Source organism: Colletotrichum spaethianum, assembly GCF_022836535.1.
Source record: "Colletotrichum spaethianum MAFF 239500 DNA, contig03, whole genome shotgun sequence".
Taxonomy (NCBI): domain Eukaryota; kingdom Fungi; phylum Ascomycota; class Sordariomycetes; order Glomerellales; family Glomerellaceae; genus Colletotrichum; species Colletotrichum spaethianum.
The window spans coordinates 976,907-989,531 of NW_026054773.1; the positions used below are offsets into that span (position 1 = coordinate 976,907).

Here is a 12,625-nt window from a genome sequence, read left to right on the forward strand (position 1 = left end):
ACCAATGTCACAGATATTCTATCATTGCGCCCGAAGGAGTGTCACATGACATCACATGCATAAATCGGTGACATGCCCCGTAGAAGTGACGAAGGACTCTTACAGTATAGGACACAAGACGTTTTGGAAATCTGCTTATTAAGAAAATAAGTCGTCATTGGTTTTCTCTCTGATCCTAAAGCTCTCTTGATAATGTAGGATTTGCTAACCATTGCAGCAAGCCTCTCGCCGGTGACGACCAAAATTGGCTAAGAAGGATGAATAATTAACATCACTCAGTGTATTTCGCACACTGACATTCCATCAACCTATTAATCAACCAACTACCTGGGCGCTGTTGAACACGGCAAAGTGGGGAGTTTTTGGACATTTGTGATAGAGCAATGTCTATTGATAAGTAGGCTCGCTGGAAACTTTGCGTGGCTTACAGGTCGGATCATTGAAGCATAGACTAGTAAATGTGGTTAAAACATTGAGGTGGATCAGCGTAATACATGATCTAGCTAAAGTCTATGCACTAATGCGCCAGTTGATCGTCAGCCATTGTAAGCTTAAAATGTCAAAGTGCTCTCCTTGCAGCTAATACACTTCTACTACATTGAGCCACCAGCACTGGCGCTCCGCCTTACATAGTGATTATCAATGAGATGTTCTAGCACTCCAAAGGTCAGAAGAACTGACTTTGTTGGAAGTGAACATACAATCTGTCGATGTCAGTATAGTCGACAGTCATTCACTTCATCAACAACTCCGATTTGAACAGCAACAAAAACGACTAGTATGTCTTCTGGGCCAATGCGGGCCTCTGGTCTAATTGCAACCCGACCCTCTCTTTTTCATGCCCCAAACATGTGACTTTGAGAGCCATCTGTCCACTTCCTCTGAAGCCTGATGCAGATTTACGCGTGACTGGCAGTCGCTCTTCCCCTCAATCGGGGCGTAGGTATGTGCCTGCCGATCACTGTCCTGTAAGATCGCTTCAACTCTAGGATCAGCAGGTTTTCTTGCATTCAAGGTGGGGTTCTTGGGGAAGTTGTCACCGCCAAGGTGGCATCAGCACCCTCGGGAACAACGCTATCCTCGGCTCCGAGATCCCCATTCATCTTTTTTGGCCGGAAACGTAGCCGAATCTCACAACGCGGATACTACGCTACCTGACTTAATACCCCTATGTGTTTCGCTAGATACTGACCCGAGGCAACAGTCTTATACGCGCAGCAACCAGAGGACTTGAAGATGCTGGTCATCTACGTAATGTGTGCTGAGGAGCATGTTGCCAAGACGGTGCTATTGAGTAATGGGAACATGTACGAGCTTTACAAGTCGTCTGACTTAAAAGCAACACTTAGCCTAGGGACTCAATCGACGAGTCTCTCAACAACACTGGTTTGATCAACTTGCCAAGATCCACAGTCGCCATGCGTGCCTCATCTCTTGCTTTGGCCACTTCTCTCTCCTTGGGTAGCGTCAACGCTGCTCTGAGCGTTGTTCCTGGAGCAACTTGGACAGCTGTTAGTGATGGATCGTCAGATGCCTAGACAGTTTTGCCCTGACAAAATAATCTGTAGACAAACACTGGAGAACATGTCCAGGCGCACGGAGCCGGCATCATGTAAGCTAACAATCTCAACGTCTTCATTGCATTGGTGAAGAAAGCGCAGGAGTGCAAGCGTTCTTTAGACTTGAACACCTACTGACTTCAACCAGTGAGGAGAATGGTGTCTACTACATGATCGGGGAGGAAAAAACCGACGGCGCATTGTTCCAAGCAGTCAACTGCTACTCGTCGACCAACTTAGTCGAATGGAGCTTTGAAGGACGCCTTCTTACCCGCACCGAGGAAGCCGGTGATCTTGGCCCCAATCGTATCATCGAACGGCCCAAGGTCACCAAGAATGATGCCACCGGCAAATATGTCCTCCATCTCCACGTCGACTCTCAAGACTATAAGGATGCACGTGTCGGCGTAGCAACAGGCGACACTGTCTGCGGAGAGTACGAGTACATCCGAAGCTTCCGCCCCTTTGATTTTCAAAGCCGGGACATTGGTATCTTCAAGGACGATGATGGTGCTGGTTATCTACTGAGTGAGGATGTAAGCAGTGGTCTATTCTGGCGGTGGTTTTTGGGTACTAACAGCACGCCAGCGCGAGTACGGAACCCGTATCATCAAACTTACGGATGATTATCTCGATGTTGATGTGGTAACTTTCGGCTGGGAGTACTTTGCCGAGTCGCCCGCCCTTATCAAGCGCGATGGCACATATTTCATCTTTGGCTCGCACCTCACAGGCTGGAACCCTAATGATAACGTAAGGACTCAGCGTCTGTGTTCGCGAGAATCCCAATTAATCAACTGATCTATAGGTTTACAGCTACGCCACATCTCTTTCGGGCCCCTGGTCTAATTGGACTGAATTTGCACCCGTCGGTTCCAAGACCTACAGCAGTCAAGTCAGCTTCGTTCTTCCATTGGGCACCGACAAGGCTGTCTACATGGGCGACAGATGGCATTCGACGAATCTTGCCGCAAGTACTTACATCTGGCTTCCTCTACAGATTGAGGGCACCATCGTGACGCTTGACTGGCATGACTCCTGGAACGTGGATGTCAAGGCTGGTAGCTGGTCTGAATCAACGGTCACGACCGAAATTGAAGGCGAAACAGCTGACCTATCCAACGGTGCTCGCATTGTCGACTGCTCTCAGTGCAGCGGATCCTCCGCCGCAGGATATCTGGGCGGTGATATTGATGGTCGCGCCACGTTCATCTTTAGCGTTGCTCAGGCTGATCGTTTCACGCTGATTGTCAACCATAAGAATGGTGACACCGCCTCCCGTCATGCTGCGGTCTCAGTCAACGGTGCGGAGCAGTCTGTGGCTTTTCTATCCACCTCTCATCTCTCTACCACTGGTAGCAGTGCTGTTCATGTCGATCTGAAACAGGGCGAGAACAACGTTACCTTCTCGAGATCGAAAGGCTGGGGTCCAGATGTTGACCAGCTCGTTGTTCCTAGTGCTTGAAGCGAGGAGTGGCAAAAAGATTTGGAATTTGTAGTTAAAAGAGGTCCAAAAAGGAAATACAGATTACTAGTAACCCGGCATTGGATTCGACATATTTTTCTATTTACTTAGCGATTGCTAAACTTGGTATTCGATTCGTATGTTGTTCAAGTGGACCAAAAATGGTTGAACTTTCAGAAGGGGATGGCGCAGACAGAATATGTCACATGATTGTGGCTCTGTTGTCTCGACACGGAAACTCGCCGTCCGCTTCCTGCAGGAATAGTGGTTACACTTAGTCACTAATTAGCTATCGTCGGGATAATTATCTGCAACCCTACCCAGAAGGACTATCTATGGATATTATTTGACGAGTCAGGATTAACCACGGTATTACAAAGGCAACTAAGAAGCCGTTGACGCTCAAAACGCCGTGAAGAATAAGGATCGCTTTCAAGAATTCGGGCCCCTTCTCGGGCCCATGCCATCTCTAGGGGACACTGGGCTGAAGATGAACGAAATCAAATATTAGGAAATACATGTACGATTAAGTCTGGTCTCTATTGGGTTCTTTGAAAGTAACAGCTTAGCATTTCTAATGTTGATGAACTCTGTAAATTGAAAATCGAAGCTGCTACGATTGACCGCAGCCAGCTAAGGTGTAGTGATTTCACCGCAAGTGGTTAGAACAGATTGCGCCGTATTAAAGACCGAAGATTATGCATTAAATTCCTTTTTAAGCAATGAATAACCATGTTCCTCCCCGCGGAGCGTGTATCCACTTGGTTGGTGTTGGCCCGCGGGAAACGTCTTGGCCTCGGGGAACAAAGCCCACCCAGGCCCGCTATCCGCGGAAAAGGCATCGAGGTCATTATCGCATCTACATAAATAGTTCTTTGGGAAAGCTAGCTTTCTAGATATTTACCTAATCACATTTGAGTTCTAAATCCGACATATAGACTGTCAAGCTTTGTGTTGACTGTTGATAAGCATGGCCTCTGACAACAACGTCGCATTCTGGGCGAAGACCGACAAGTACCTGATGTCTACGGGTGTCCCCTACTCCCCGATCATTATCACGAGGGCAAAAGGCACGAAACTCTACGATGCAGAGGGTCGCCAGATCTTGGACTTTACGTCCGGACAGATGAGCTCTCTTCTGGGCCACTCGCATCCAGAAATCGTTGAGGTCGTTCAGAAATATGTTGCTGAGCTGGATCATCTGCTGAGCAACATGATCACCCAGCCAGTTGCAGATCTCGCAGAGAGATTAGGCAAGCTTCTTCCTGCTCCTCTTGAAAAGGCAGGTCATCACCTCACGCCCTGTCGAATAGGATAGCCACTAACCTGGTCCGTGTAGTCATTCTTCTTGAACACTGGCTCTGAGACAACTGAAGCGGCAATAAAGATGGCCAAGCTCCATACTGGCAAGTTCGAAATCGTGGCTATGTCAGCAAGCTACCACGGTCTCACCCAGGGTTCCGGGTCCGCAACCTACTCCGCCGGCCGAAAGAATGGCGGCCCCGCAATGCCCGGCCAACTTGCCTTCCCCGCGCCGTACGCCTATCGCTCAGTCTTCCGGAAGCCTGATGGCTCCTACGATTGGGAGACAGAGATGGATTTCGGCTGGGCCATGATTGACAGACAGAGCGTCGGATCTCTAGCCGCCTTCATTATGGAGCCTATTCTCTCTACCGGCGGAATTCTCGATCTCCCCAAAGGTTATCTCAAGCGTCTCAGCGAGGAGTGCAAGAAGCGTGGTATGCTTCTCATTCTCGATGAGGCGCAAACGGGGGTTGGACGCACTGGTCACATGTTTGCCTTCGAGCACGATGACATCGTCCCCGATATTCTCGCCTTGTCAAAGACTCTTGGTTGCGGCTTGCCCCTGGCTTCTGTTAGCACCACTGCCGAAGTCGCACAGGGATGTAAAGATGCCGGATTCCTTTGGCTCACGACGCATCTCAACGACCCGCTCACTGCAGCCGTCGGCAACAAAGTGCTTGAAATCGTCGTGCGCGACAATGTCTGTCGAAAGGCTACTGAGCGTGGCGAGCAGCTTCGTGCTGGTCTGCTAAAGCTCCAGGAGAAGTACTGGTGCATTGGTGACGTCCGTGGACGTGGTCTTTTGCAAGGCATCGAGATAATCTCTGACGCCATGACAAAGGCGCCTGGGCCAGACCTTGGTCAGGCTGTTTCTGACCGAGCGATGACTTTGGGACTGTCCTGCAACGTGGTCAACTTGCCGGGCATGGGTGGCGTGTTCCGGCTGGCGCCTCCGGTTACGGTGACCGCAGATGAGATCGAGGTGGGACTGAGAATACTGGATGAAGCCTTTAGCTACGTTTTGGCGCAGCGCGAAAAAGCCATTCCTGTCGCGTAAAGATTAGGAGAGTTGCATATGCCAAAAGACATCTGAGTTGCAGGCTTTTGTTATGACAAAAGAAGTGGGATGATCAACCTGGAAAGTCCTATTTCCCAAATTTCTCATATGTTCCGCTTTCGGTCTACGTAGGTGACAGACTGATACCGGGGGCCCTCGAAGCCAGCGACTGTTCAATTTGGGTTTGTCAATATATGTTTCATCATCATTTTGTCCAGTCCACTCTGCTCTCGCTGCGATGCCAGGAAGTGGTGGATCATTCATGGGGAGGCGGGCCTCGGAGGCCCGTTCCGGCCCAGAGGGTTTGTAGCCCTATCCATAGCAACATAGACTGGAAATGAGAATCTTATTTCCATTGCCAGCGGCGGACATAGCTCAGTTGGGAGAGCGTCAGACTGAAGTTAACTTCATCCACTTAATCTGAAGGTCGTGTGTTCAATCCACACTGGCCGCAAGGTATATCTTTTGATCTTTGTGCGAATTTTCTTTTTGGGTTATTCAAGTTTAGAGTGGCTTTGGCGCGCTATGGAACTTGCTGGGCGTGCATGCACCCACTAGAAATTGCTACATCCACGTCGCAACGGGTGCCGACTTTCGTGAGCATTACAGGAGTTGATATAATTCCCTCCTTAAACGACTTCAATACATACACATAATGCACCTCAGTGTCCTATTTCTTTTCTTTTCCGTTGGGTTGTCTGACGGCAGGCTCTTCCAGCGGCCCTCACGCTCTTCCAGCACTACCGCAGATGTCGATCCATCGCTCAACCTCCTGCTGAAGAATGTTCATGCCGTCCTCCATCAACTGTGACAACGGCTTGCTGGCATTCTCTTTTAGGTGGATGTTCCAGACCTCGAGCAGGAGCTTGTTCACATTCAGTTTGATTGCACCATTGTTGATGCATTGTTTCAGAATGTCAGCGCTGAAGTCGTTGGTACCGTGCAGCGCCATCAGGACGCGTTTGTTGATTTGTTTATTGATGTTTGCCAGCCGATCGAAGTCGAGCTCAGGACCCTTGGGACCGTAGTCACCATGGATGTTGCCGATGCTAGGTGCCAAGAGATCGATCTCAGCGTCAATGAAGTCCTCAACCTCCTCCGGGCTTGTGAAAAGGGCTGAGTTGTGTTAGGTCATGAAACATTTTATCGAGGTTCACATGTCTCACCTTCCAAATCTCCAGTATCTGCGATACCGTCCTCGCCACCATTGATACGACCGCTCTCGGCCTCAACGGCAATACCATGATCGTGGCAGACCCTGGTGAGCACCTTGGTCTTGGCAAGGTTGTCTTCGTGGTCATAGTGGCTCATGTCTACCATGATGGAGTCAAAAGGCAGAGTCGCTGCAATTTCCCGAATTTGCTCCTCATCTTGAGCATGGTCAAGATGCAGCGCAAGGGGCACCTTGGCTGACTTGATGGCTGCAGCGACAGCCCATGGCAAAGTTGGGAGCTGCTTGACGGTCGAGGGAAACAAGAGAATGAGCATTGGTGACTTTTTTGCTTCTGCTGCTCTCACGAGAGCGGTGAGATGCTCAATGTTATATCTGGCATAATGTTAGCCGTGTGCAGCGTCCAGTTCTTTCACCACTTACGCCACAGCCGCAAGAACTCCATATTTACCCTCAGTTGCAGCTTGGAGAATTTGCAAGCTGCGGTTCTGTAACTTCTTCTCGGACCAGGTTGCCATCACAGAAGCTTAACGGAAGAACCGAGTAATTAACTATATAACAGAGAGGAGGACTACGAGGAGTCGGGCCCCGAAGCGCATGGGCAAGGGCGTTTTATCAGTAGCCTTTTGTCATCGTGAAGCTGTCGCTGCACCACCTGCCCCGCGACTCATCGCTAAGAACCCCGCGTCCGAAGACAGTGCCACCTGAGTGGGGGAGATGGGGAGTACGTACATACCTCGAGACGAGGTTCATGTTTCCTCCCTCGAGACGAAGTCATCAGCTGCGGTTTGCTTCCCTTCATCAACGACCTCCACCTACCCAGTTGTTCACTGGTAAAACCACTCTGCCTCTACTCTCATGGCTACTACTTACAGTTCTTCGCTTTTCGGATCTGCGATGTCCCGAGAGTGACCAAGAGTGGCAACTCGACCTGGGCTGCAATTGTCCACAGCCTGGACGTTGGGAAGATCAGTGCCAGCGCAAAACCACCGACGCGCGACAACCGAAAGCACACTCATACAGCAACAGCAAATTCACAGCAGCACAAGCAAGCGAATAAGTAAACTTTAGCATACTGCATCATTCGTTTGAGGGAACACCAGTCCAGGGAGCGATTGCAAGACCCGACTGACATAAGCCGGCAGGGGTTGCAGAAGCTCGGCAAAACGGCACAGCTGACTTCAGCGCGATTTTAGCGGACAACATGCCTGGTCGTTGCGTTCTATTCATCGGCCCTCACAACAATTTCCTAGAGAGAATCCCGATAACTCGTCACCACCACATCACTTTGATGAAGCTCAAGTGGGATGGGCTCAACTCTGATGAACATCTACTTCCTCTTGTGGATCGTGTAGAAAGCCATGCAATCGCCAGCCAGTGCGACCCAGGTGGATGGAAATCACGCACACCCATCTCTTCACAGCTGCGGGTGCTCGTGGCCTTGCAAGTCCAGGTGATGCTGAATCTGACCAACAGGAAGTAGCGTTGCTGATCCTCCTGCAGGCTGCCCAGTCTAAGCTGAGGGCTCTGGAGGCTCGGTCCGCAGCTTTTCTGCAGAAGCTAGGGAGGATTGGGGCTGGGGATGAACAGGCCACACCGTCAGCAATAAACCTGCAGCCAGGCTGCAGGTCACGTAAACGTACATGGGTTCGCCTAAGTGGTGGCTGCGTAGGCAAATAGGCTGCCGATTGATGACTGCGTTGGCAACACCACAAGACGATGCGCGATTCTCAGTAACCTAGCCTTTTTAAACGGACGTCCTCTTCGTGACTATCAGTCGCGGAATCGCAGTCGCATATGAAGTTTGGGAATGGTGAAGAATAATGTCGGCATACAAAGACTGGACGCGCGAGACTCAGATCGCGGTACTCGATGAAGTAGCCGCTGCTCAAAACGACAGCCCTGAACGCGTTGATCCGCACCAGTCACTGCCTGGCCAGCCCTCAGAAGAGACGCAGGTGGACAGTCCTGAGTCTCCTCCCCGACCAAGCTCCTCATCGCAACCGGATTCCCTTCCCGGTTTTGCACATATTGACGGCGATGTTAACGGACGCGGGTACAACGAGACCTTGGTTGACATTGTTTGCGTGTCGTGTCCGGGCGCCGATCCCGTCGAGACTTGGGCCCGCGATCCGCTACCGGAGGGTTACTTCGGACGGCTCGGAGATGTGTCGACATCTACGGTCAAGGAGCTTGCTGGCGCGAGCATCTTGTCGCCAACGATAAACCGGCACCTCCCGATGGCAACTCATCTTTGGGTAAGGCAAGGGATTCGAAAGGAAGTCAGTGAGGCTCGCGTGCTGCTGTATCGCCACCGAGAGTTGGTTGAAGGAGTCACCTTGGACGACCTCGCGGAGGACCTTATTGAGCAGGTCTGGAACATGCGATATGGCAACGTGAGTGCCGCTCATCTAACTAACGTATCGAAAACCCATACTGACCAAACTATAGCAACGTTCGCGGCCTTTGTTTTTTATCGCTCATAGCGTTGGTGGTCTCGTCGTCAAGATGGCGCTCTTGAATGCTTCTAGGAATGAGCGATACAAGCCTTTTATGTACAATTGCCATGGCGTTTCATTTTTTGGTGAGTTCAACTTCCTGAGCGATGCGCAACCTGACTTGCACGTCGTCTTAACTTTAAACAGCAACTCCGCATCGGGGTTCAAGTTACCTGTCAATGAAGAACTTGGAGGATAGCATCCGTCGCCTGCTTAGACTACAACGCCCACTACCACGCTCCATCTCAAACTATCTCAGACTGGGCCATAAGCCTCTTCTAAAGATGCACGAAGAATTCTCCACTATCGCCAGTGAGCTTAGAATTTGGACCTTCTACGAGACCATCGACTCCCAGCTGTCAGGCTCCGGTTCTACCAGTCGTGGGCTCGCTAAGGAGGTCCGCTTTGGTGCCCCTATCGCCTCCATAAAGTCGTCAATGGTTGGCGTAAGACAGGAACGCGTCTTCTCTTTGGACAGCGAGCATGCCAACTGCGCTTCGTTTGGCATGGGAAACACGGAGACTATGAACACTTATCTGCAAGAGCTTGCAGCGGCCGTGCAGAAGGCGATAGAGCTGAGTTCCGAGTACATCCACACTCCGTTGAATCTGAAGAGGCATGTGAAAGTTGAAATTATCGGATTTTACGAAGACCCGGATGCTGAGATGGAGTCTGCGATTCGGCTTTATTTCACCAAACTCCATCTCCAAGAGTTTTTAGAGAAAGGTCCTGAGCGATGTCTCGAAGAACGCCTTAGGAGGACAGCACTTCGGCCGCGCTCTGAGCCGGATCCAGCACATCCAAGTAAAGAAGATTCGCAGAAGAGCAGCAACGGGCTTGGGATTCTCTCTGGTTTCCAAGAGCTGGGACAGAAGATACGGAGGGGTCGATCTGACTCCGGAAGCCGCCCTAAGACCTCGGATTCAGAAAGTCAGGGTTCACCGGGAATTTTCGTCACCCGTCCTTCCATGGTCGATGGGTCCAACTCCATGCCCGTTAATACCATCCGAAGGATGCAAAGTCTAAAGGTGCCAGCCCTCTCTCCGCCTGGATTCAACCGCCCATCGAGTCGTAGCAGCAATGCCGAAAGCACAAGATCAGACCCCACCGACTTGGAGCTATCACCAAAAGCCGTCAGTCTGGAACCGTTAGAAAAAATGGGTGTGGAGAAAAGCCATTCGGAGCCTCTTTCCAGACGCCAAGACCGGCTGTCAAGAGGATCGGCGCTTGAGGATTTGACAGCTGGATTCTCGAGGCCTGATCCAACCGGCAGAAAATTTATGTGGATTCATACGCCATTCACAAATCCATCGTGGGTGAAGGTCAGATTTGTTATGTCCTCGAATGGCTCCGTTGTATATAGCTATGCTAACAGGGTCTAGGATGTTCTCGGAGTACTTGCGAACCCTAATGACCCAAGCTTCGTGAAGCTTTCCAACAACGACAACTGGACCTCAAAGCATGTCATAGGAAGACATTCTCAATCCCAAGCGTCTTTCGTGAAGCCAGCCTGCAATTTTATCCCCCCTGGATCAGGTGAGACTCGGACAGATACTCTGGAGGACTATCAGAGACTAACTTCGCAGCCAGCTCCTTCACCTCATCCATCTCCGAACCTGTCTGGTCGTACTAGCCCTGGCAATGGCCCTTCATCGGCCTATCTGTACATGTACCTCCCTTTCCTCCACTTCGATACATACATCGATATTCTTCGCCGTCGCAATTTTATCAAGCATCGCATGCAGCATGGGCGCGCTCGTCCCGTCCCTCGTGAAATCGCAGAGCTAGACTCCGCGGAACTCCGAATGATCTGGGAGTACATCGGATACGACCCGCCCCTCAACTATCGTCGTACTCTGGACCAGTTTGCCTACCCTTCGTTGAGAGACACCTGGGCCCGAGACGATGATCAGATGCTGTACAAGCTGACGAAGGACCGCACTTCAAACGGGATGGATCGAGAACAAATGAGTCTCCAGAGGAGACAGACGGTTGGATCGACATGGAGTCCTGCGGAGAAACTGACACCTTCAAGTACGGGTTTGCTGGAAGAGGATACCCCGGATACAGATGACGACGACGAGGACTTGGAAGAGGTCATAAAGGATGGAAAAGTTCTCATGGTCGACCAGCTATGGTTATGGGCCATTGATACGAGTCAGTCATTTATACCATGCTGTATGATGTGATTACAGCAAAATTGATCGTGCTAATGTTGTCAGCGACACTATCAACATTCTTCAACCGCAGAGAGTCCAAGCCAAAAGAAGGGCCTCTGTTTCAGCAAGCGGACCTCAGAAACAGTGTATACAACGAGCTCAACGGAGACCTGACAGGGCGCTGTGAGAATTCGTTAGACCTTGCAGCGTTCATTGTACTGCATGCAATAACCGTTCTACTCGATCGGGCGTCGCATCCAGACTTGGAGGTCTTCAGAATCTTCGAAGAGGCTATCAGCATGCTGGTGGGTACTCTCAAGTCCCATTTCTTGCATACTCTCGGACTGACATTGACCAGACTGAACGAATGACTTCCTCGCTAAAGCATTTCCGCATGCAAACATTCAAGGACGTGGGTGGCTCCGATTCGGACTCGGACAGTAACCGGCCAGAATCCATCAAGAAGCGCCACAAGCGAGAGCTAGAGGAAGCTGAACGCGAGAACCGTGAAAACACCTCGGCTCTCATGGAGCTTCGCGATCTGGAGGATGAGCTCAAATCTTTGGAGAGACTCTTCGAAGCGCAAGAGGTTGTCGTCCGGAACATGAAGAGCATTTTCGAAGGGGAGGACCTGAAACATTTGACACGAAACGGCCAGATGTATCTTGAAGAGTCGCTAAGCAAGGTGGACGAGTACAAGAGCCAGACGATGGAGATGCTGAAACGGGTTGATACAACTAGGGCTGATGTGAGCCATCTTTCTAACTTGCAAACTCACCAGTCGATTTTGTGTCCGGAAATGCTAACTAAAGTCGCTTGGGTAGTACGAAAAACTCCTTGAGATGGTTCAACGCAAAGCTCAAGTCGACGAAGTTCGCTGGTCCCGTCTCCAGACCGAGCTAGCATCATCTCAAAATCTATCCGTTATGATCTTCACCACTTTTACTGTCATCTTTCTCCCACTGTCCTTCTTTACGAGCCTCTTCGGCATGAACACGGTTGAGTGGGAACACCAACTCCCGACCATCAGCTTCATCGGCGCGGTCTCGCTGCCCTTGTCCGTGTTCATCATCGCCACAGCACTTGTTGCAGCTTTCAGTAGTCGCGTGCAGGGCTTCGTCAGGATCGGGTACAAGGGTGGAAGAAAAGTCTTAGAGGCCTTGGGGTCCGGAGTCAAGAAGGTTGTGCCAAGAAAGAAGCGGGAAAAAAGGCGCGTCAACAAGTTGGAGAGGGAAGAGAGAAGGACAAGGCGAAGGGATCGCGGATATGACTTCTGGCAGAATGTGAGGAGGGAGAGGGCGAGTGAATATCGCATCCCGGAGGTTAACCGTAACAAGACGAAAGTATAGCGACTGCAGATTCAAGAAACGCCGGTGCCAAGTTACATCGCGATAATATTAACATGATAGCA

The 12,625-nt window shown here is 50.7% G+C and overlaps 7 protein-coding genes and 1 non-coding gene across 8 annotated transcripts; 7 read left to right on the plus strand and 1 right to left on the minus strand.

The window, feature by feature from the left end:
- Nucleotides 1–1,418: 1,418 nt before the first annotated feature.
- Nucleotides 1,419–3,024, plus strand: ColSpa_01757 (uncharacterized protein; the record flags this gene model as incomplete). Its single annotated transcript, XM_049267969.1, has 5 exons — nucleotides 1,419–1,511; nucleotides 1,569–1,612; nucleotides 1,708–2,095; nucleotides 2,148–2,312; nucleotides 2,368–3,024. The coding sequence occupies 5 exons, from the start codon at nucleotides 1,419–1,421 to the stop codon at nucleotides 3,022–3,024; spliced, it is 1,347 nt and encodes a 448-aa protein (XP_049123926.1).
- Nucleotides 3,025–3,994: 970 nt separating this feature from the next.
- ColSpa_01758 (2,2-dialkylglycine decarboxylase) lies at nucleotides 3,995–4,342 on the plus strand (the record flags this gene model as incomplete). The annotated part of the gene is made up of 1 exon (XM_049267970.1): nucleotides 3,995–4,342. One exon carries the CDS (start codon nucleotides 3,995–3,997, stop codon nucleotides 4,340–4,342), a length of 348 nt encoding a protein of 115 aa, XP_049123927.1.
- A 69-nt stretch (nucleotides 4,343–4,411) lies between these two features.
- Nucleotides 4,412–5,386, plus strand: ColSpa_01759 (2,2-dialkylglycine decarboxylase; the record flags this gene model as incomplete). The annotated part of the gene is made up of 1 exon (XM_049267971.1): nucleotides 4,412–5,386. The coding sequence occupies one exon, from the start codon at nucleotides 4,412–4,414 to the stop codon at nucleotides 5,384–5,386; it is 975 nt and encodes a 324-aa protein (XP_049123928.1).
- Nucleotides 5,387–5,750: 364 nt separating this feature from the next.
- On the plus strand, nucleotides 5,751–5,840 carry ColSpa_tRNA_051. Its single transcript is given in 2 exon segments — nucleotides 5,751–5,787; nucleotides 5,805–5,840. It is a non-coding gene; the product is annotated as a tRNA-Phe (tRNA).
- Nucleotides 5,841–6,110: 270 nt separating this feature from the next.
- On the minus strand, nucleotides 6,111–7,075 carry ColSpa_01760 (putative fructose-bisphosphate aldolase; the record flags this gene model as incomplete). Its single annotated transcript, XM_049267972.1, has 3 exons — nucleotides 6,111–6,502; nucleotides 6,553–6,932; nucleotides 6,981–7,075. 3 exons carry the CDS (start codon nucleotides 7,073–7,075, stop codon nucleotides 6,111–6,113), a joined length of 867 nt encoding a protein of 288 aa, XP_049123929.1.
- Nucleotides 7,076–8,380: 1,305 nt separating this feature from the next.
- ColSpa_01761 (uncharacterized protein) lies at nucleotides 8,381–9,088 on the plus strand (the record flags this gene model as incomplete). The annotated part of the gene is made up of 2 exons (XM_049267973.1): nucleotides 8,381–8,953; nucleotides 9,044–9,088. 2 exons carry the CDS (start codon nucleotides 8,381–8,383, stop codon nucleotides 9,086–9,088), a joined length of 618 nt encoding a protein of 205 aa, XP_049123930.1.
- Nucleotides 9,089–9,339: 251 nt separating this feature from the next.
- ColSpa_01762 (uncharacterized protein) lies at nucleotides 9,340–10,130 on the plus strand (the record flags this gene model as incomplete). Its single annotated transcript, XM_049267974.1, is given in 2 exon segments — nucleotides 9,340–10,050; nucleotides 10,068–10,130. 2 exon segments carry the CDS (start codon nucleotides 9,340–9,342, stop codon nucleotides 10,128–10,130), a joined length of 774 nt encoding a protein of 257 aa, XP_049123931.1.
- A 592-nt stretch (nucleotides 10,131–10,722) lies between these two features.
- ColSpa_01763 (uncharacterized protein) lies at nucleotides 10,723–12,563 on the plus strand (the record flags this gene model as incomplete). The annotated part of the gene is made up of 4 exons (XM_049267975.1): nucleotides 10,723–11,212; nucleotides 11,278–11,519; nucleotides 11,600–11,962; nucleotides 12,039–12,563. 4 exons carry the CDS (start codon nucleotides 10,723–10,725, stop codon nucleotides 12,561–12,563), a joined length of 1,620 nt encoding a protein of 539 aa, XP_049123932.1.
- Between the last annotated feature and the right edge of the window lie 62 nt (nucleotides 12,564–12,625).